The following is a 21501-nucleotide window of genomic DNA, read 5'->3' as shown; positions in this document are numbered from 1 at the left end:
TGCAGACAGGCTGTCAGACTGGCTGGCAGAAACCTAGGAGTAAATCCCATGTAATTCAGAGTGAATAAATTGGCGACACACTTGTCACCCATCCACCTGTGACTTGTTTGCATTAAATATGCTTCTCTGTGTCTCTCTGCATTCCTCACTCATTTTTCATGGCTTTAAAGCACCAAATGCTAATGAGAAAGCGATCTCCTGAATCACAAAGAGGGAAAGAGGGAAACATGACGATTGAAAAGAGTGACCCTTCTTTGCGAAAAATAATAAGCATGTCATTATACTGAAAACAACCCTCTCGGCAGATGTTTGTGTCTGACAGTTTGGGAGACAGTTTCGACAGGTCTGGTAAAGCATATGCCTGACATCTTCCATGACACACACGCAAAAAAAAAATAGGACTTGCCAACGTTTTAAAGATAAATGAGCAGCAGTGTCGCCCATGTCAGAAGGACCATCGCTGACACATGCGTCTGTGATTTGCGTTTCTGCTATGTTTCGGTTTCGGCAATATGGTATCAGTGAGCTGTCACAGAACTAATCGCAAGCAGAAATAAAAGTCATAGGTTCGAGCAAGCTCAACGTAATCTGCTTTATTTGAGTCTCATTTCCTTGCCAAAAAAAAAAACAATTTTCAGATTAAAGTCATAGCAAAGATACAAATGAACAGTGGGATGGGGGGGGGGGGAAGAGAGTGCTGTGCAATGATGCAAATGAAAGTGCAGGAGCGGTCACAGCACTGACCACACACACGTCGAGACACACGTACAGACAAACTGTACATACAGTCACACACAAACACAAGCATGAGTGTCTCAGGGTGGCCCTAACAATAGGCAGCAATAGGCAGATGCAAAACACAGACAAAATGCCTAACAGGCACATAGACAGGCAATAAAATCACACCCCAAAATCTGTTTGCTCCCAATCAGCAACAAGTTTGAACCCCTCGAAATTGAACCCCCCCCCCCCCCCCCCAAATTAATTTCTGGCTCCAGGCCTTGGCCCTAACACACCTGCAGATATAGTAACATGCAGTTACAGACAGAATATGTGCACATATACTCATACATATATATATAGGGTTATGTATGTGTTATGTATAGATACAATACACACACAGAAAAAGATGGAGACATAGATGCCGATTATCAAAGCGATCAACTAATTAGCATCATCCCTGACACTTCTGCTTCCTGTCCATCACCTGCCAATTAATCAGGACCTTCCTATTCTTCTCTGTTAGAATGGCTCCTACCGCAGTGACCCAGTATTTTTTTTTTACATTCTATTTACAGTGTTCTAAAGAAAGAGTGAAAGCATGGATTATTTTTCCTGCATTTTCATAAGACAGAAGTTCCTGTGATACTCCAATGGACCCCCCCCCCCACAGGCTTGACAGAGAGTATTCATACACAACATATGAAACACACCAGTTAATGAAATCAGTCCACAGAATTTTCATGGAGTTTTTCCAAACTACGCTTAAGCACTTCATGTAAGGAATGTTTTCAGCAGAACCCAGGTTCCTACTGATCTTGTTCATGCATGACGTTGGACCAGAATTTGTTTGCACAAAGAAAATTAACACATTGCCATCCCAATGCATCATTTAATTAATTTATCCCCTCGACTGTCTTAGAAAAATCACCATCATATCATGATACTGTTAGTAAAATTTTGACAAAACATAAGAAACAACAAACAAAAAATGTAAAAACTATAATAACAAATGTCTGTCTCCCTAAAATCACTTCTTTGGGACCCAATGCTTTGTGTCAAATCTCCTTTGGAGATTGATGAGCCTCATAATGACACTTTCAGTTTGATTGGATTTAAAAGCAGCTATAAGTATGTACATTTTTGTCAGGCAAAGGTCCTAGATCAATATTCTGCATTTGTAGAGAAGGATGAGGAAAGACAGAAAAATAAGTCCTCTGTGATATTAATTTACACCTATTTTTTTTTTTGTCAAACCTTACATATCATCGGCATGCGGACGAAGTGTTGTGTCCTGTGCTGTGGGCCAGGTCACTGTGGCAACGTGACCCGTGATGGGGTCTCCATGGCGATTATGTCGCTCCTCCAGGGTATGATTGTGAGGGATGGCACTGGATTCTGGGAAATCTGACCTCAGTTGCATCTTAGCCAGCAATGCTCCGACGGCCTCGACTCCCCGATCCACCAAAAACGCCGGAAGGGTCTGCGGTGCCTCAACCACAGAGTGCAGTGACCGTGACTGGACTGCAGTGAGCAGGGTGAGAGGCAAGGGACCATACATGAGCCAGGGCACATGTACACTGTACACTGGCTTCCGCTGAATCCAGGGCTGCTCCTGGAATTTGGTCAAGTATGGAAAGGTGACTAACCTCTGACTGCACTGAAGTCTGTTGTCTTTTCGCTGATCCTGCTGGAGGAGAAGGGTTCCAGGCTGGGAAAAAGGATGAGAGAGAAGGACAGAAGCAGCACCTGGGCGAAGAGAGGATGAAGAAAATGTTCAGCATCACCTAACTCACAGCCACGAGTGATGGTGGTGCCTCTTTCTCGGGACAGCCGTCCTTACCAAGATGCAGGTGCCAGTCTGAGCCATTTTATTGGAGCCATTCATGACCAGTGCCTGCAGCCTGCGCAGCTGCTCCACCAGAGACCTGCGGCATGGATAGGAAGGTGTCATTGACTGCGCAAACATATGAACACCCTCTTCCTGCGGGATATAGTGGCATAACATACGTGTTGGTTTTCTCCAGTTGCAGGACTTTTCTCTGGAGTTCCTGGTTGTGTGCGTTACAGGCTGCCATTCTGCTGGAAGAAAACTCATTAGCCGCTTCTGCTGCCAATCAGAAATTAGCGTGGTTAATGAGCACGACAGTCATTCTGGTTTACAGGGCCTGGTTTTTAAGCGTTTCATTGAGTCTTTGAGGATGTCACCCCCAGTTAAGGGTGCCAAAAGTGAGTGACAGGGGCCCTGAAATATATAGAACATAACTGGATTTGTCTGGGTTGGGGGACCCAATATGATATGCTTTCATGGGGTCCTGAATCTCTAGCGGCACTCTTGCCCCCAGCTTCCAGGCATTTTGGCCGCGCTCCATACCTCCCCTCAAGGCCATCGATGTATTCCTTCTTCTTCCTCCTGCTTTCCTGGGCTGACTGCTTATTCCGGATCTTTCTCCGAATCTTTTTCAGAATCCTCTCCTCAAACTGGTTGGGCCACAGTTGGGTAGAGGGAAGGCAGCAGTTAAAGGGCAGGGATGTTGCAAAGCATGCTGGGAGCGCACTGGGGAGCAGACCGTGGAGGGACTTTACCTTGGTGAGGGGCAGCTGAGTGGGGAGGCTCACGCCTTCCTTCGCCAGCAGCTTCTTCTCGTCGTCATTGAGGACCAGCTCCTGGAAGGACTGCTGGGCAGACTGCTGGGGCTGAGAGAAGGACAGGCCGATTATGGTCTGTAAGCATCATGAACAGAGCAGGCTGTACAACTCAGGTCCAGATACATGGGGGGTTGCAGTGGGCCTGACCCACCCAATCGAAAGCTCAGCCCACCCTTCAAATCCCTCCCAGCCGCATTCATAGTGGTTCCGGGCCTGGTACAACCCAGCTTGCTCAACCTCAGGGACCTGCAGACGGTCCATGTTGTTGCTCCCGGTAAGAATGCGGGCCGTCCGGCAGGGAGCTCGGAGGGAGCAAAATCATGGGCCGTCTGCAGGACCCCGAGGACCAGGTTGGGAAACACTGTACTAAGGCTAACATGGTTTCTGTAATCGTAGGGATTTTCTCAGTCGCCCCCCAATACCCACCGGCTCACTGGTGCCAGAAAGCAGCAGGTCTTTGATAGTGAGTGGCGTCCCCATGGAGAGCTGGGCCCTCTGAGCAGTATTCTCCGGGAAGAAGCCCGCCTCCCAGCCATCTGTGGGCAAGAGACTGCCGTCATTTGGGGGACATTACATCTACTAATCGGAGTTTAATATTTACATTTGACATGCAGTACAAGGTAACTTTCAGTGTTTAAAATGGCCGCCCAGGTGTCTCACCCAGATTGATGGAGACATCGCCATCCATGTGTTCCAGAGCGACCGTGCGGACAGGGGGGCTGTGGAAACACTGGGTCTCCAGTGGGGGACTCTCGGGGGGTGGGGGGCTGTCCATGTGGTCTGAAGGGGGGTCCTCACTGATCCCGCTGTCACTGGGTGAGGGAGACCACAAGGGGGACCCCGAGGCGGAGAGAGAGTCATTGCGGCTCAGCAGGGTGTCCATGAAGGTGTCACTGCTGCCACAGTCCGCAGCACTCAGGACCTGCAACCGGACGCACAAATGCAGGACTTAGGAACACACGGGCGCGCGGGTCAGATCCAGGAAGCGGCACCGTGAGCAGCCAATAGCAGAGGCTGTTTGAGACACATCACTCACAGGGGGAAACTGACTGTAGGCTGACAGGACAGTGCTGTCATGCATGATGTTATTTTGCACTGACCACACTCTCGGGCTCACTATTCCCTCGTGACGCAGGATTCCGTCCGTCTGATCGAATAAGAGGTCGAGGAGTTCCATCCCATCGTAACCCTGGGGGACACCGACACAAGATTAATTTATGGTTATACAGCAGCACATGTGTGCCGAATCAGGTGATCACAAAAAAGTCGTTTGGTGTGTGAAATAAATACAAATGTTTCGCGTCTTCTTCAGATGCCAGTGTCAGTGTTATTTATTGCTTTTTTTGAGATTGAATTCCCAAAATTCTTATATATGCAAGCAACACATCATTTGAGGTTAATACTTCCTTGTCATTTAAAATTGTCAGCATCATTTTTTTTTCCCTGCACATTCACTTTCACTCCAGCGGCACAGTGGGGTCCAGTAAAGACCAGCAAATGTGACGCTTCGCGTCAAGATATTAGAGTGCATTTCGCAGTATTTCCTGCTATAGCTCTTGAATAATATGAATCATATGGCAATTTCACATTAATGGTAAATCATATAAAGCAGAGGATTTTTTTACATAGGAACAGCTGAAGGTAATGTGTGGAAATCAACAAGAAGACACACAAGCTATATTAATGACAAATTGCCTGAACCTGAGCTGAAATTTGTATTTTTTTTTAATTGGCTATTATTCTTGAATCTTCTTAAATGAATACAAGTGTCAACACAGATTCTGGAAAAACTGCTGTAGACCAATTTTGTACTTTGGACTGTAATTCCCAGAGATCAGCATGACCCACTGGATGATAACTTAAACTGCTGGTTGTCTGAAAAGTTGAATAATAACAAAGTGAAATCCATTTACATACCTTGTTTGGGTCATGTGCCATCCTACAGGTTCCAAAGTGGCAGCTGGAATAAAACTCAAGTATTGAGATGGGGGGGAAAAAATGTCTTTTTCCTTGTTAGACACCAGTGCCTTGGAGCATCGTGACTCCTCGCCTCTGCGTCTCTGCACGACTCTGCTGTGGGGCAAAGTTTAAACTCCAACAAAGCAGTCAATGCTTCCAATCCAAGGCCTCCATATTGGCTGCCATGCCGTGACAGACGGAACCTGCTCCACCAATCAGGCGTGTCGTGAGGAGGTGCTTAACGCGCAGGCCCCTCCCTGTAAAGATTGTAGTATTCAGGTTCTCAGGGATCATATTTTTTGCAGTGACTCATGAAAGATTACCTTTCACACAATTAACGATTTGTTGGTTTTTTTAAACAGAGCATCCAGAGTCAATAGACACACACAAATCTGTAAACATTGCTTGTAAATGAGTATATAAATAAAATAAATGAGTACACAATGTTGTGCCCTCTGCTATTCATTGTCATAAAGTTGTGAATATGTGGCTTCTTTTCTATCATCTGTCTTATAGGACTGATATTTTTAATTTAATCAGGTCCTGTTTGCTGCATGTTGTGCTTATTGTTAGTACAACCGGTCTGCTTCTCCGATTCTTTTAAACACTTTAATGTTTCTGCTTTATTGTTGCCTGATACCGGAATAATTCTTCCTAACATACTACCACACAAACTTGTGTATTTGTTTGCTTTTCTCCATAAACCTTTTTGAATAATGCATCTATATTTAGGGTGTGGATTTTCTCAGATTTCATCCCTACCATCTTGTTTTTAACAACTTGACTTGATGATTATGTGCCAAATTTAACACATATTTTGTAAGTAGAATTAAAATCTATCCATCTGCAAATCAGTTCTAGTGACGGTTGTGCTTAGAATGAAATAGTATTTTTTTATTTACTTTGATTATGATTTCTTTCATTTAAAATAATAAAATCGAATAAGGTTATTATAGGATTGGACATTGGCATGTATTTTGCAGTGTACTGCATACATTTATAAAACATGCACATGTCTTACCATTACGCGATCCCAGCATGCATCAGCACATATGAGGATATGCATGGGTGTGTTCTTATTGTGCATCTGGTAATATGAGATAATGCTTTTTTTTCAACGCCCTTTCTGTTATCTCAAGTCCAGGGTTGAAATTATGATCTCATTTTAATTCGCAATACATTTCTGCATTTCAGTCCGCAGGGATGTCCTTCTGTGTTTACTTGGCTAGACAGGTAACATTAAACATCATATTTACATAGACCAGCATTTCACAATTTGCCCCAAAATGGTCAGTGTAACTCAGCTAGCCTGGGATACACAAGCAATGTTCTGGTAACTTAAAACCAAAAAAATCAACCGCCGTTGCTATTTCAGAACCACATGGACCAAACAAAGTTCCTAATTATTGTTTAGATAGTTCAGGATATTGGATAAATCCTGTTGCTTCCCCTATATTCCATCCAAATTAATATTTTTCAATTTTTAAAAAAATATTTAGGACATCACCTTAATGACATAAAACATGATAAAGTGAATACTAATCTATTCCAGCACTATTCTGGAGCTTATTCATATTGTGATGCTATAGATATAGATCTATGTAAATATATAGCGTTCAGTACATCACCATTGTTCTATTCTTCCTAAAGCAGAATTCCGAACAGAACGCAACATAGCAATAGTATCATTTTGCCTACCAGAGGTGGAAAGTTCAGGTCCTGAAAGTACAAATCCAGACCAAGATTTTGTTTCAAACGACCAGTTGGCTACTCTGTGGATGTGACGCTTTATACTGAACTGTTCGGTTGAAACAAAACCTTGGTCTGGATTTGTACTTTCAGGACCTGAACTTTCGACCTCTATTGCCTACTGCCTATACATGATAATGAGCTGCCTTCTTCTCTGTCCATCTTTCTCTGTTGATAATATGTTGTGACCTTTTGCCTCACTTCTGTCCCATTGGCCAAACTTGTTTTCTTTCCTCTTACTACCATTGATTTTTCTTCCGCTTTCTCCTTTCTGCTTTGCTGTGTTATTGATTATTTTTTACATCAGCCTCCCCTCTTTTCTGTTGCGTGTCTGCATTCCTGTTCTACTGCATTGTATTGCTCTGCGTTCCATTATTAAATACATGACAGTAATTTGAAAAAAATTATTAAAAAAAACAGTATGACATGCATAACTCATTTGTTCGGCAATGATTCCACACGTACCGCTTGAGGATTAATAATATAAAATGATACAAAATACTGAGTAAAACATGACTGGCTATTTTTCTTACATAGAACCAGATTCTCTTTTATTCGACACTCTAGGTTGTTCAAGAATTTAGAACAGGGCATATTTTGTTGTTATACCTATTAAACACTATATAACTTTGATTCTGTGCTGAATAGAAGATGGATGGATCATATTTTATCTTTGAATGGAAATTTGATAATGGATGAATATGTATTGGTATCAAGTATCAGGTATCCATCAATCACCCATAACATTATAACCAGCTGTAGGTGCTCCTCGTGCTCACTGAGGCACGGACTCCACAAGATCTCTGAAGGTTGACAGTGGCACCAAGACGTTAGCAGCGGATCCTTCAAATCCTGTAAGTTGTGAGGTGGGGCTTCCATGGATCGGACTTGTTTGTCCAGCACATCCCACAGATGCTGGATTGGATTGAGATCTGGGGGATTTGGAGACCAAATCAACACCTTCAACTCTTTCTCATGTTCCTCAAACCGTTCCTCAAACTGACATCAGGGAATACCGTTGCCGTGAAGGGCTGAACCTGGTCTGCAACGATGGTTAAGTATGTGGTACCTGTCAAAGCATCCATATGAATGCCAGGACCCAAGGTTTGCCAGCAGAACATCGCCCAGAGCATCACACTGCCTCCGCGAGCTTGCCTTCTTCCCATAGTGCATCCTGGTGTCATCTCTTCCCCGGGTAAACAACGCACATGCACCTGGTTGTCCACATGATGTGATAGAAAACATCACTCCTCAGACCAGGCCACCTTCTTCCATTACTCTATGATCCAGTTCTGATGTTCGCATGCCCATTGTAGGCATGGTAGTCAAGGTCAGCATGGGCACTCTGACCGATGTAGCCGCACAACCCCATATGCAGCAAGCAATGCACTGTCTGCTCTGACACCTGTCATAGACAGCATTGACTTTGTCAGCAATTTGTGCCACAGTAGCTCTCCTGTAAGATCGGACCAGACCCCATCACTGGTTCATGGTTGGCCTTCCTTGGACCACTTTTGGTAGATCCTGACCACGGCACACCAGGAACACCACACAAGACCTGCTGCTTTGGAGATGCCCTGACCCAGTTGTGTAACCATCACAATTTGCCCCTTGTCAAACTTTCTCAGATCCTTACACCCACCCATTTTTCCTGTCTCCAACATCTTCAAGAACTGAATGTTCACTTACCTAATATATAACGGCACCCTGGACAAGTGCCATTGTAATGAGACAATCAGTGTTATTCACTTCATCTATCAGTGGTTTTAATGTTATGACTGACTGGTAAACTACATGAAATAGTAAGTGATCAGTTTGAACTTGGTTTTATAGTGTATTTTAGAGTATAAGTATTACGTTTCAATCAGGAGCATGTATCACAAAAATTCAGGCAAATCTACTGCGTAAACATTTAGGCAGGAATCTGTTTTCCTGATGTCTGTCCCTCTTAATGTGTTTGTAGAGTAGATAAGAGGAGCTGCATCCTATCAATGGCCTGGAAAGATTATAATGATTTCAGCACAATTACTTTATCACTATTGCTTGGGGATTCCAAAGGGCAGAGTCCTCTTGTGCAAGCAGGCAGCAGAGCTCATATAACGTTGCAACACCAGCGGCTCCTCTGCTCTGCTCAGGCTGCTGCTGTGGGGTCTCACAGCTACACTTAGCAGGAGCAAAGCAGACATTCACACTCATGCACACTCAGGCAATAAGAAATCACACCCATTAAAAATTCACAAATAATATAGACCCTACAGCAGGCCCAGCTCCACAGGGGTGCCACGGTGGGCCTGCCCAACCCCCCCAAATCATAAGTCCTGGGGCCAAGCGTATGACTCTCCAGGTCTCGGAAAATTGGTATTCAGCAAGCTTTAATACCTTTTTGGCAACCATTTAAAAAAAGAGCCTAGCGAGTAACCTTTTGCGTGGACTCAGTGTGACCTTCCCTGAGTTTGAGTCACAATCATATAAAGGCTGATTTCTACATGGTCTGAGGGAGAGTGAGGAATGATGTGGGTTCTCCCCAAAGTCACGCATAAATGAATAATTTTGTCTTATCTTTGATAAAATTTCAGTTCACTTAAGACTGAACACCACAATAAGACTCTAAATACGACTAAAAGGAATTTCACCTGAATTTGTTCTGCTGGTTTACTCGTGATAAAACTGGTTGTACAAAAGAGTGATCTGATCTGGAGCTGTAGATAGTGCGAGTCACATAATTATAGACTCTCAGAGAGTCTAATTAAAATGTTCATTACACAGATACTGATAGAATAGTTTCTGATCACCAAAGATGCTTCAAGGGAAGTTTTATGAAGATTACAAGACAAGACAATGACTCCAAAACCGCTGCCTGTACTACTTAACATAACACAACTTACAGAATGTCCAGCCCCAAGCAATATATTTCCGGAATTTTTGTTTGTAAATGCCGAGTCTTCTTTATGAATGCTGATAATGTGTGCCTTTGCGTGCCAGTGCCACCTGCTGGATCAGTTTGGCTTTTTAATTCATTGGCAGTACACATTTTTTAGCAAACGCTTTTGTCCAATGCGACGCCCAAGTTTGGCAAATAGTGTATTAGTGCAGTATGGATCCTTCTGTAGATAAATTCTACACAAAGATATCTCTTTCATTTATAAGATCGATAGATTGAAATAAGCAGTAACCTTATATACACTATATGGATAAAAGTATTAGGACACCTGGTCATTACACCTATGGGAACTTACATGACATCCCATTCTAAATCCAAAGGCATCCATATGGAGTTGGTCCCTCCTTTGCAGCTATAATAGCTGCCACTCTTCTGAGAAGGTTTTCCATAAGATTTTGGAGTGTGTGGGAATGTTTGCCCATTCTTCCAGAAGAGCATTTGTGAGGTTGGGCACTGATGTTGAACATGAAGGCCTGGCTTTCAATCTCCATTCTAGTTCATCCTTAAAGGTGTTTGTTGGGGTTGAGGTCTGGGTTCTATGTGGGCCAGTCAAGTTCTTCCACACCAATCTCACCCAACCATGTCTTTATGGACCTTGCATTGTGCACTGGGGCACAGTCATGCTGGAACAGAGAAGGGCCTTCCCCAAAACTGTTCCCACAAAGTTGGAAGCATAGAATTGTCCAAAATATCTTGGTATGCTGAAGCATTAAGAGTTCCCTTCACTGGAACAACCCCTTACCATTATCCCTCCTCCACCAAACTTGACAGTTGGCACAGTGCAGTCAGGCAGGTAATGTTCTCCTGGCATCCGCCAAACCCAGACTCCTCCATCAGACTGCCAGACAGAGAAGCATGATTCCTCACTCCACAGAACACATTTCCACTGCTCCAGAGCCCAGCGGCAGTGTGCATTACACCACTCCATCCAAAGCTTGGCACTGCGCTGGGTGATATGAGGCTTGCATGCAGCTGCTCAGCCATGGAAGCCCATTCCATGAAGCTCCAGTTCTTGTGTTAGTTTTGAACTCTGCAGTTACCGAGTCAAAATAGTGCACTATGCGCCTCAGCACTCTGCCACCCCGTTCTGGTACTTCGTGCGGCCTGCCACTTCACGACGGAGTAAATACCACTTACAGTTGACCGTGGAATATCTAGCAAGGAAGAAATTTCACAAACTGACTTATTGTAAAGGTGCCATCCTATGACAGCGCTACGCCTGTATTCATTGAGAACAACCCATTCTTTCACAAATGTTTATAAAACTGACTGCATGGCTGGGTGCTTGATTTTGTACACCTGTGGCAATGGGTCTGAATGAAACACCTGAATTCAGTGTTTAAGAGGTGTGTCCCAATACTTTTTTTCCATATAGTGTAGATATAATATACAGTACTTGTACATGCATACACACACAGACACACACATGCAAATGAAATAGAAATTAATAACATCCAGCTGTGCTATTGATATAGGTTTGAACTGAACTTATCCTAATACAGTACTTTTATGTATATCAAGTATGTCCAAAATTATATCAAAAGGCACCAGGGTTATTAATACATTTGCAGGATTGCCAACTTTGGTCAGCTAACTAGTGTGAGATTTTCTAAATTCGAGACAAGTCTGCACACGCACTTGCATGTATGTAAGAGTTTGATAATCTAAATAGTCTGAAGGGATTGCCAATAACCCCACCCCTTCGGAGTGTCACGCCAGATGCGTGAGTTGGCAAACCTGCATATTTTTGCGTAAATGTGTGCTTTCAGTATAAATATTTTAAAAGGTCGTAACGTAAATAGACATTTAATTTCATTTTGTATAAATTGTTTTTAAAATTACAACATAAAAATCAATCATTATTTGAACATGAAACAATATCAATAAAGATATATTATACATAGTACATTACTTATAATAATAAGCATAATATATTTGATTAAATTAAAGTCTGTTCTTCGTACAGTAGTAGACATATCCCCGCATCCCCTGCTGTAGTTTGAGGGCATGCGCATTTTTCACGAGGTGGTGAGCGCGCACGTTTGTACACGTAGAGAGCGCGAGGCCTGCACTTGAGTATAAAACCGTGCGCGCCGACGTCTGCGTCCTTTTCCCTGCCTATCCCGAACTGCGGTAGGCAGTGTACTCACTGGGTGTTACGTTCTCCGAAAGCGAATCGTAAACCATCTGTCAAAATGGTAAGTCAAGGATTCCTCATTAAGTTGTAGTCTGTTACCTATCTGCTCCGCGTGGCCTTCTGGCCGAGTATTAAGCCAGGGATGGTTAGGTGTCTAACCGGATGACTGAGATAGACGGCGAGACAAGGCGGCCTCTGCACAAGATGGCACCTTTTGTATGGCGACAAGTGGGGTTTCCGCAGCTGTACAGCTGGGAAATTGAAATCCTTTTGTTTCCGCGTTTTTAAAAAGAGAAATGTATAAGTTCTCGGGGACTGATTCGTGTCTTCATATTTCATCGATAGCCAGCTTTAGCGCTGCATATTTTATAGACCAACGTTTCATAGTCCGCCTAGACGTGACGTCACCCTCTTAACCGGAAAGATGGATCTAAAGCTGAAGAATATGTATTGAAGCGTATTGCTGTTTTAATGTGTATATTGAATGGCGTATGCTGGTATCCTGGACTACGCCAACGCATGAGCTCGGAGAGCGGTCGGTATGGAAGCTCCGCAGCGTCATTGCCGAAACGCCGGCATTTGGACACGTGGTCACTGCCTTAAATGAACCTTCGCCCTTCCGTCCATAGGCCGCGCTGTTTTAGCGTTGCGTGGAATTGCGGCAATTTTTGATTTACTTGTCCAACTTAACATTTCAATGAAATTATATGTCGATGACTCACCGGTCGTAGGCCTCGGTTTTGAATCGGCTTTCTCGGTATCTGCACACTGCCTTTCCACATAAGTCGCCACGTATAATGCGACATACCTTAAGCGCTATTTAGAATAAATATGTGATTTCAGACTTGAAATTGACCTACTGATATTTAAATATTACGGTCAGTTATGTTGGGTGTCTCCCTCACAAAAACTGGTTAACTGGTGGCGAAGACGCGCATCAGAATGCGTTGCCTGGCATTTTTGAGTAAGTGGCAGAGTCCAAGCCCTTAATGTTATGTGAACGTTATTTAACAAGTTGATTCAGTGATTCGGGAGATGATGTTCATTATGAATGTCTATGAAATGTTTATGTTGAGACTGAGATTGCATATTTACTTTAAACAGGTGTTGCACACATGCGTAGGAAATAAACCAGTGAATTATTTTGGCAGATTTGTGTTGAACGTCATGGATATTGCAGTGCAGCAGCAGCTGCACACGACGCAGTTCAGTGGTGGTTCATAGTACAGTAGCGTTAAAAATTATAAAAATAACTGAAGAACCGATCAGTATATCATAGTCGATAGGTGACCATGACGGTTGTTGAATGTGTTGTGTACACTGCCGGAGAATACCTTTGGTTTACTCATGGTTTATGTTGCTGCAATTGTCAACGTGTTGGATGACCTAACCCTGCTTCTTTCAGGTGAATTTTACCGTAGACCAGATCCGTGCCATCATGGACAAGAAGTCCAACATCCGAAACATGTCTGTGATCGCGCACGTAGACCACGGGAAATCCACCCTGACAGACTCCCTGGTGTCCAAGGCTGGCATCATCGCCTCTGCCCGCGCCGGGGAGACGCGTTTCACGGACACGCGCAAAGATGAGCAGGAGCGCTGCATCACCATCAAGTCCACGTGAGTCTCGATGGTGGGGCCTGCTTGGGTTCTGACATGAAGGCTTCTCAAGTCAGTCTTTGTCATTCATCAGTCATACACCGAGATGGAGTTTTGGTTGTGTTGGTCACCATAGACATTGACATTAAACCTTCAAATGCCTACTTTCCTCCTCTTGTTGGCCGTACTGTAGGCAACAGTGGACCACCTTGTATTTCACTGCAGGTCATGGTCTGACTGTGTACCCTGCATGTGACTAATAAAATCCTTGGATGAAAAGAGTATAAATATGTACGACCTTTAAAATAACATTGAGAGACACAAGACAAGTTCTCAAGAAATAGCCGTCCATGTTAGCTAGAGCATCTGGCAGTGTTTGGAGATTTCAGTTGTATGTGGGACTATGTAACCCACCAGTCACCACTTCTAATCATTTCCGACGTCTCTTTCTTGCAGTGCCATTTCTATGTTCTATGAGCTAAGTGAGAATGATCTGGCCTTCATCAAGCAGTGCAAGGATGGCTCTGGTTTCCTGATCAACCTCATCGACTCTCCGGGTCACGTCGACTTCTCCTCCGAGGTGACGGCTGCCCTTCGTGTCACCGATGGTGCCCTGGTGGTTGTGGACTGCGTGTCGGGTAAGATGACTTTGTGTGCTGCTGCATTTGACATGGAGCCATTTCCAAACTGATTTAGCCATTTTTAGGATTTGATTCTGCATGTATGATATCACTCTGGCTGTATGTAAAATTAAATCCTTCGGTGATTGCAGTCCACCCAGTAAGCTCATGGTGCATTATTCCCTCAGGTGTGTGTGTGCAGACCGAGACTGTGCTGAGACAGGCAATTGCTGAGAGGATCAAGCCTGTGCTGATGATGAACAAGATGGACCGTGCCCTGCTGGAGCTGCAGCTGGTGCCGGAGGAGCTCTACCAGACCTTCCAGAGGATCGTGGAGAACGTGAACGTCATCATCTCCACTTACGGCGAGGATGAGGGTGGACCCATGGGCAACATCATGGTGCGGCTGGTTTGAGTCCCCTTAGGGGCTAGTTGTTGGTGAAGGATTGTCATAGTAGGCTTTTTATTTACTGGTATAGTTATTAGAGTATTACAAGGTGCTTTAAATCTTGATGCTTGTCAGGCTTCTTTAGCACTAATTTTCCTGCATCTTTCAGATCGACCCGGTTGTCGGCACAGTGGGCTTTGGTTCTGGTCTGCACGGCTGGGCCTTCACCCTGAAACAGTTTGCTGAGATGTATGTGGCTAAGTTCGCCGCCAAGGGGGAGGGGCAGCTGGGGCCGGCCGAGCGCTGTAAGAAGGTGGAGGACATGATGAAGAAGCTGTGGGGGGACAGGTGAGAAGATGCCGACTTGACGTTCTTGGTGGGCATCACCTCGGGTGAAGATTTTGCCAAGTCGGCATATTGATCTCATTCGATGTGGTTCGTATCTCCATAGGTTCTTTGACCCAGCCACTGGCAAATTCAGCAAGTCCGCCATTGGCCCTGATGGCAAGAAGCTTCCCCGTACCTTCGCTCAGCTCATCCTGGACCCTATCTTCAAGGTGAGGGGTGTAGGGTGACAGAAATGGAGGAGGGGGTCTCCCATGCTACCCGCACTGCCTGCTACCAGAGGATGACTTAAACTTTCTTCACTTTGACCTGATTGTTCTGTGATGAGAGCTTTCAGTCTGATGAGCATGGCGATGCTGACTGGGAGGGAGGGGTTACAAAGTCCTGGACCAGAGAGAGTGAAGAGGGGGTGTGTCTTCATGATGTCATAGTGTCTGTTAGATCTGACCGGTACAGTTGGGACTCTTGCGCTTCAGTCTTGGTGTAGGATTTGTTGTAGGTGTGCTTGTCTAGGTGTACATCTGCTACTACATCTAAAATCAAATCCCTTGCATGGTGTCGGCCATGTGTGCAGTGGTCCTAAAATTAAATTGCTGCCCATCTCCTCACCAAACTGTCAGGTGTTCGATGCCATTATGAACTTCAAGAAGGACGAGACGGCCAAGCTGATCGAGAAGCTGGACATCAAGCTGGACGCTGAGGATAAGGATAAGGAGGGCAAGCAGCTGCTGAAGGCGGTGATGCGCCGCTGGCTCCCCGCTGGAGAGGCCCTGCTGCAGATGATCACCATCCACCTGCCCTCCCCTGTCACGGCTCAGAAGTACCGCTGCGAGCTGCTGTATGAGGGCCCCGGCGACGACGAGGCTGCCATGGGTACGGCGCTGTTGACTTCCTGCACAATTGCTGCTAGGATGGAACAGTAATGCATGGCTAGTAAAACATGGTAGCTCTTGCTCCAGTGCTGTTAAAACAAAAAGTCGTTTGAATCGAGATTTATCCATCTACCTAAAGTGTGGTTAAGCCTTGGCTACTCTATTTTGGTCTGCGTTATGCTAGTTAGGTGAGAGTTTAGGTTTCATATCAACGAACTGGAATTGTTGTGATTGGACAGCAGAAATGTAGATGTTGGAACTGCTGCTGGGATGTTTTGGGGATGCCAAATGAACCCCCACCCCTTGCTTCCCCCCCCCCTTCCAGGTATCAAGAACTGCGACCCCAAAGCCCCCTTGATGATGTACATCTCCAAAATGGTGCCCACCACTGACAAGGGCCGCTTCTATGCCTTCGGCCGTGTCTTCTCCGGCTGCGTGTCCACCGGTCTGAAGGTGCGCATCATGGGACCAAATTACACTCCTGGAAAGAAGGAGGACCTGTATCTCAAACCCATCCAGAGGTCAGTGGGAACGTCTGTACAGCTCTGGCTGTCCCAAGGCTTGGCAAGATTTAGTCGGTTATGTGGCTGCTTGTGTAGGCCAACATCAGTGCAGTGTCTGAACACGACTTGTCCTTCTGTCCTTGTATTGTGATACAGGACCATCCTTATGATGGGTCGGTACGTGGAACCCATTGAGGATGTCCCATGCGGGAACATTGTGGGTTTGGTGGGCGTGGACCAGTTCCTGGTGAAGACGGGTACTATCACCACCTTCGAGCAGGCCCACAACATGCGCGTGATGAAGTTCAGCGTCAGCCCTGTAGTGAGGGTGGCCGTGGAGGCCAAAAACCCAGCGGACCTGCCCAAGCTGGTGGAAGGCCTGAAACGCCTGGCCAAGTCAGACCCCATGGTGCAGTGCATCATCGAGGAGTCTGGTGAGCACATCATCGCTGGAGCTGGAGAGCTGCATTTGGAGATCTGTCTTAAGGACTTGGAGGAGGACCATGCCTGCATTCCACTGAAGGTAAGCATCCTTGGGCTGGTAGGAGCTGCTCGCGGGTGTTTTGTGAGGTCCCTGGAGAATGTCAGTCGTAGATTATGTTGGTCTGTTTTCTGAACGGTTAAGCAGATCACAAGGCAGACATGAAATGCCCTCAGCCGTTGAAGGCATAGCAGGGATGTCTCAAGACAACCTTACTCTGAGCAAAGAATTTGCCCTTAAGGCTCGTCTTGCAGTGCCTGGTGATGTACCCATTTAAACTCATGGGCTTTCTCTTTAACAGAAATCAGACCCTGTGGTGTCCTACAGAGAGACCGTGAGCGAGGAATCCGACCAGATGTGCTTGTCCAAGTCCCCCAACAAGCACAACCGGCTGTACATGCGCGCCCGGCCCTTCCCCGATGGCCTGGCAGAGGACATAGAGAAGGGAGATGTGTCATCACGGCAGGAGCTCAAGGCTCGCGCTCGCTACCTCGCCGACAAGTACGAGTGGGAGGTGACTGAGGCTCGTAAGATCTGGTGCTTTGGACCTGATGGGACGGGACCCAACGTCCTGGTGGATGTGACCAAGGGAGTGCAGTACCTGAATGAGATCAAGGACAGCGTTGTGGCTGGTTTCCAGTGGGCAACCAAGGAGGTGAGTATGGGCTTGAGCTTGTTTTTACATGTTTGGGAAAATTATAGTACTTATTGTAAAAGTGACTGGACCTGCCTCGTAGTGTTTTAGATCAGCTTTGCCAATCTGTAGCTGTTATGGGGTTTAACAGTTCGGTGAATTGTTGCCTGGTCCTTCAGGGTGCCCTGTGTGAAGAGAACATGCGCGCCGTTCGCTTCGACATCCACGACGTGACTCTGCACGCAGACGCCATCCACCGTGGTGGCGGTCAGATCATCCCCACTGCCCGCAGAGTGCTCTACGCCTGCCAGCTCACTGCTGCCCCGCGCCTTATGGAGCCTATCTACCTGGTGGAGATCCAGGTCTGTGGACCACCCCGTTGAGGGCTTTCGTCAATAAGCCGTGCTTTATCGTCTCATTTCTGATGGTTTGACTCCCGTTTTGCTCCACCTGCAGTGCCCAGAGCAAGTGGTTGGTGGAATCTATGGTGTGCTGAACAGGAAGCGTGGGCACGTGTTTGAGGAGGCCCAGGTGACGGGCACGCCCATGTTCATCGTCAAGGCCTACCTGCCAGTCAATGAGTCATTTGGTGAGTGACCCCACCCCCCCCGCCCTACAGAGTCTTTACTGGTGATACATGGACTTTTTTTTTTAGAACTGCTTCCCTCTCCACGCAGGTTTCACAGCAGATCTGCGCTCCAACACCGGAGGGCAGGCCTTCCCACAGTGTGTGTTTGACCACTGGCAGATTCTCCCCGGCGACCCCAGCGACTCCACCTCCAGGCCCTTTCAGATTGTTGCAGAGACCCGCAAGCGCAAGGGGCTGAAAGAGGGCATCCCAGCCCTGGACAACTACTTGGACAAGTTGTAAATGTCATTTCATTCTCCCTTCCTTCAACCCCCACTCTCTTTCCTCCTGATCAATCTGAGTGATGGACTGGACTGTACCATACATGGCCATCAGAACACTTGCCAGCTTGCAAACTGATTTCATCAGTTAATGGGAATAAAATAAACAAATTCCAGATTGAATGTTAATGTGATGTTTGGTTTGTTTGATTAGTTGTTTGGTTAGTATTTAAGTGACTTTTCCTCATAACCGGCATGTAATGCAGGTACCTGTCACTTTATATTCAAGGGATCTTGCCCAAGAACCTGTAGTTTTTATGCAGGTCTCTGGCTTGGAATTGTCAGAGGGCAGTTTATAGCCATCCTTTCAAAGCTTGATAGACCCCTGCATTGGCAACTTAAGTCTCCTGCAAAGCAATCAATACACTGATCCACTTATCGACATGTCTGTTCTTTGATTTATGCTTGCATATGCATGTTACTAAATTCAAGAATCGATGTGTTGAAATAAGCAGTTAACAATTCAAGTCTGTCTTCTATGCAAGTCACTTTTATACCAACTGCCATTTAACTTAGCATAATACCAAGATTATAGTGGGACGTCACCTCGGTTCTCAAACTCACTAGAACTCTAATTTCTTGAAAGTCGAACAAACCAGTTTGACCTAGAGCTAGATCTGAACATCAGAAGTCGAACCGTGAACACTGACCTAATATAAATTGTACGTGCCAGGAAATGAGTCATACTACAATGCAATTCTTACTTGAATGCCTTCACAGACTGGACGATTAACCAAATAAAGCAGCGCAACATTATAGTAACAATAAATAAACCACTGACTTATGTGTACTATTAGAGCATTTATGTTATTTAAACTTTATTTTACCAGGTAAATTAACTGAAAACCAGTTCTCACTGCTTTACTTGATATTCAGGAGAAATTTCAGATTACGCATCGGAACTGCCTGGGATACAAACGTCGTGTGTGTAACTAAACTCTTCAGCCAATAAGGGCAAAGGTGTGTTGTCACGGAGGCGGTTCCAGTTTGTGCAGCCGGGTGAGAGGCCGCAATGCATCTAACCGTAATGCATTGCGTCAGGATCAGAATGCGTTGCTTTAAGCCAGCGCTGTAAGCAAGTCGAACGCACCCAATGACCGGACTGGGGAAACAAACTGAAACGCGGACTTAATACAGAGGACTGATGACAACAACCAGAAACAGCTGATCACATGGGGATCCCACACGAGGTTAACGAGGGGGCGTGGCACACGGAAGGAGCGGACAATCGGGGCAGGACAGAGGTAATGTTGGGATAAGATCTTTATCGTTTTGGAAGCCATTAAGAAAAAATGCTCCTCTTGTTTTATCTCGTCGTTTTGTGTTTAAATGCTTAAAAAAACATATTTAGGTGTAATTTTGGGGGGCCCGGGAATCAATTAATTGGTTTTCCATTATTTCTTCTGGGAAAAATTGGATCAGAACTCGAACTTTTTAGGATTTGATCCAGAGTCCGGAACGGATTAAGTTCGAGAACCGAGGTACCACTGTTGGTATATTTTTTTTCTTTGTGATCTAGGGTACACTGGCCTGACCTTGAGTATATTATATCTAACAGACTTATCCAAAATGCCTTAAGTCCGGATAGGCGCAGGTCAGACAGGCTGATTGGGCTTATCAGTGCAGTCACTGCCAGGCACAAGGTTTGAACTAACAATCTTCTGCTTATGAGCCCAGAACCATAGTCTGACACCATCCTACACAGCTACTCTGAACTAATAGCATGGGGTCATTTGTAGGTGGTTTGCCAACTGGCTTGGGCTTCTATGGTGCATCGCCTGTTACTATAATCTGGGACATCCGAATTTACAAATTCGTACAATTATATATTGATCGGTTCTGCCCACTATTTATCAAACGATATAAATATCAAATGATATTGACTCAGTGTTAGGAATTAATATCTAACAAACAACTAATTTTAAACTGAACATTTATTGTTACATCATCGATAGTATTACTCAAGTCTTAATTCAGAAAATCAGCTGCTTTCAGAAGAGGAGTACAACTCAAAAGAAACGGTCACATGACCTGGCACAGCTGGACGTCAAAGGCCCTACTAGTGATATAACTCAGACTCTGGAATTTGAATCCGCAAACAAACAACCACGAAGGGACTCGAACCCTCAATCTTCTGATCCGAAGTCAGACGCCTTATCCATTAGGCCACGCGGTCCCTGCAGAGAACATGGTAAAAATGTGCACTCAACCCTTCCACATCGCGGGAATTATGGGTGCCGGAACCCTGCCATCTGGAGAACTACGTAAAAATTTTTAGTCCCCTTGGCAAGCAAAGTGAAAAGATACAAGAAATGTGAGATATAAAGATCACTGCTCTATGTCTAGAGGTGGAAGAAAAAAGTAGAAAAGGTAAAAACATTTAAAAATAACCCCAAACAAGGTCTGCAATTAACCACCTACTACACTGGAGAGCAGCACCAGTGATCTTCAAGCGAGATTTTCCCCCAGCAAAGCACAGAGTCTTTCATCGGTGCATTTGGTTGTGGTTTGCTGGATGGGTGGTGTTGGCTGCTGTTTAAGGTTAGGTTAGGTTAGGTTAGGTTAGGTTTAGGATCAGAACGGTTCATCTGAGTGTTTCCATGTGTGTGTGTTCATTGTGGGTGTGGAATGATGGTGTGTAGTTCTGTAGGCTTACCTCAGTAACATGTGCGTGTTTTGGTGAGCATGCCCCTCTCCGGCCTTGTTCAGATGCGTTCTGTAGGCATTCATGACAATTTGGGGTTCATGACAGGAACATTAAAAAAAAATTTTTTAAGGCTTTTTGTTCTGAAATCCTCATTACTATACGGAACCGAATTATGGCAGATGACACTTTCAGGAATATCTCAGCTTAAACTGTAGAGCATGGACATTCTGTCGGCACAGTAGTGGATGGGGCGGGGGCTGGGGCAGGGCAAACCAGTTTAATCTGCACTGTGCAAAATTAACCCCCCCCCCCTCCCCAGGCGAATTTTGTATTGCTGGTGTTGCTGAT

General features: G+C 45.3%; 2 protein-coding genes and 2 non-coding genes across 5 annotated transcripts; 2 read left to right on the top strand and 2 right to left on the bottom strand.

Moving 5' to 3' along the window:
* Window positions 1-970: 970 nt before the first annotated feature.
* creb3l3a (cAMP responsive element binding protein 3-like 3a) lies at window positions 971-7076 on the bottom strand. Of its 2 annotated transcripts, none has more exons than XM_023798216.2 (11): window positions 7027-7076; window positions 5287-5585; window positions 4406-4558; window positions 4030-4291; window positions 3796-3905; window positions 3307-3417; window positions 3095-3201; window positions 2731-2802; window positions 2564-2648; window positions 2370-2469; window positions 971-2244 (listed from the first exon to the last, which is right to left on the bottom strand). In XM_023798216.2, exons 2-11 carry the CDS (start codon window positions 5305-5307, stop codon window positions 1979-1981), a joined length of 1287 nt encoding a protein of 428 aa, XP_023653984.1. In that variant the 5' UTR covers window positions 5308-5585; window positions 7027-7076; the 3' UTR covers window positions 971-1978. The 2 variants fall into 2 exon arrangements, with proteins under 2 accessions (XP_023653984.1, XP_023653985.1); XM_023798217.2 differs by having other exon boundaries at window positions 2731-2799; window positions 7027-7068.
* A 5005-nt stretch (window positions 7077-12081) lies between these two features.
* On the top strand, window positions 12082-18629 carry LOC111836684 (elongation factor 2b). Its single transcript, XM_023798188.2, has 13 exons — window positions 12082-12216; window positions 13561-13775; window positions 14211-14392; window positions 14563-14774; window positions 14932-15110; window positions 15214-15319; window positions 15728-15980; window positions 16305-16500; window positions 16639-17005; window positions 17265-17618; window positions 17777-17959; window positions 18054-18186; window positions 18275-18629. Exons 1-13 carry the CDS (start codon window positions 12214-12216, stop codon window positions 18466-18468), a joined length of 2577 nt encoding a protein of 858 aa, XP_023653956.1. The 5' UTR covers window positions 12082-12213; the 3' UTR covers window positions 18469-18629.
* On the top strand, window positions 15384-15451 carry LOC111836709 (small nucleolar RNA SNORD37). The gene has a single exon (XR_002836478.1). It is a non-coding gene; the product is annotated as a small nucleolar RNA SNORD37 (small nucleolar RNA).
* A 1980-nt stretch (window positions 18630-20609) lies between the features above and the next one.
* trnar-ucg (transfer RNA arginine (anticodon UCG)) lies at window positions 20610-20682 on the bottom strand. The gene has a single exon. It is a non-coding gene; the product is annotated as a tRNA-Arg (tRNA).
* Between the last annotated feature and the right edge of the window lie 819 nt (window positions 20683-21501).

Source organism: Paramormyrops kingsleyae, chromosome 21, assembly GCF_048594095.1.
Source record: "Paramormyrops kingsleyae isolate MSU_618 chromosome 21, PKINGS_0.4, whole genome shotgun sequence".
Taxonomy (NCBI): domain Eukaryota; kingdom Metazoa; phylum Chordata; class Actinopteri; order Osteoglossiformes; family Mormyridae; genus Paramormyrops; species Paramormyrops kingsleyae.
This window is presented reverse-complemented; position numbering and strand designations above follow the sequence as displayed.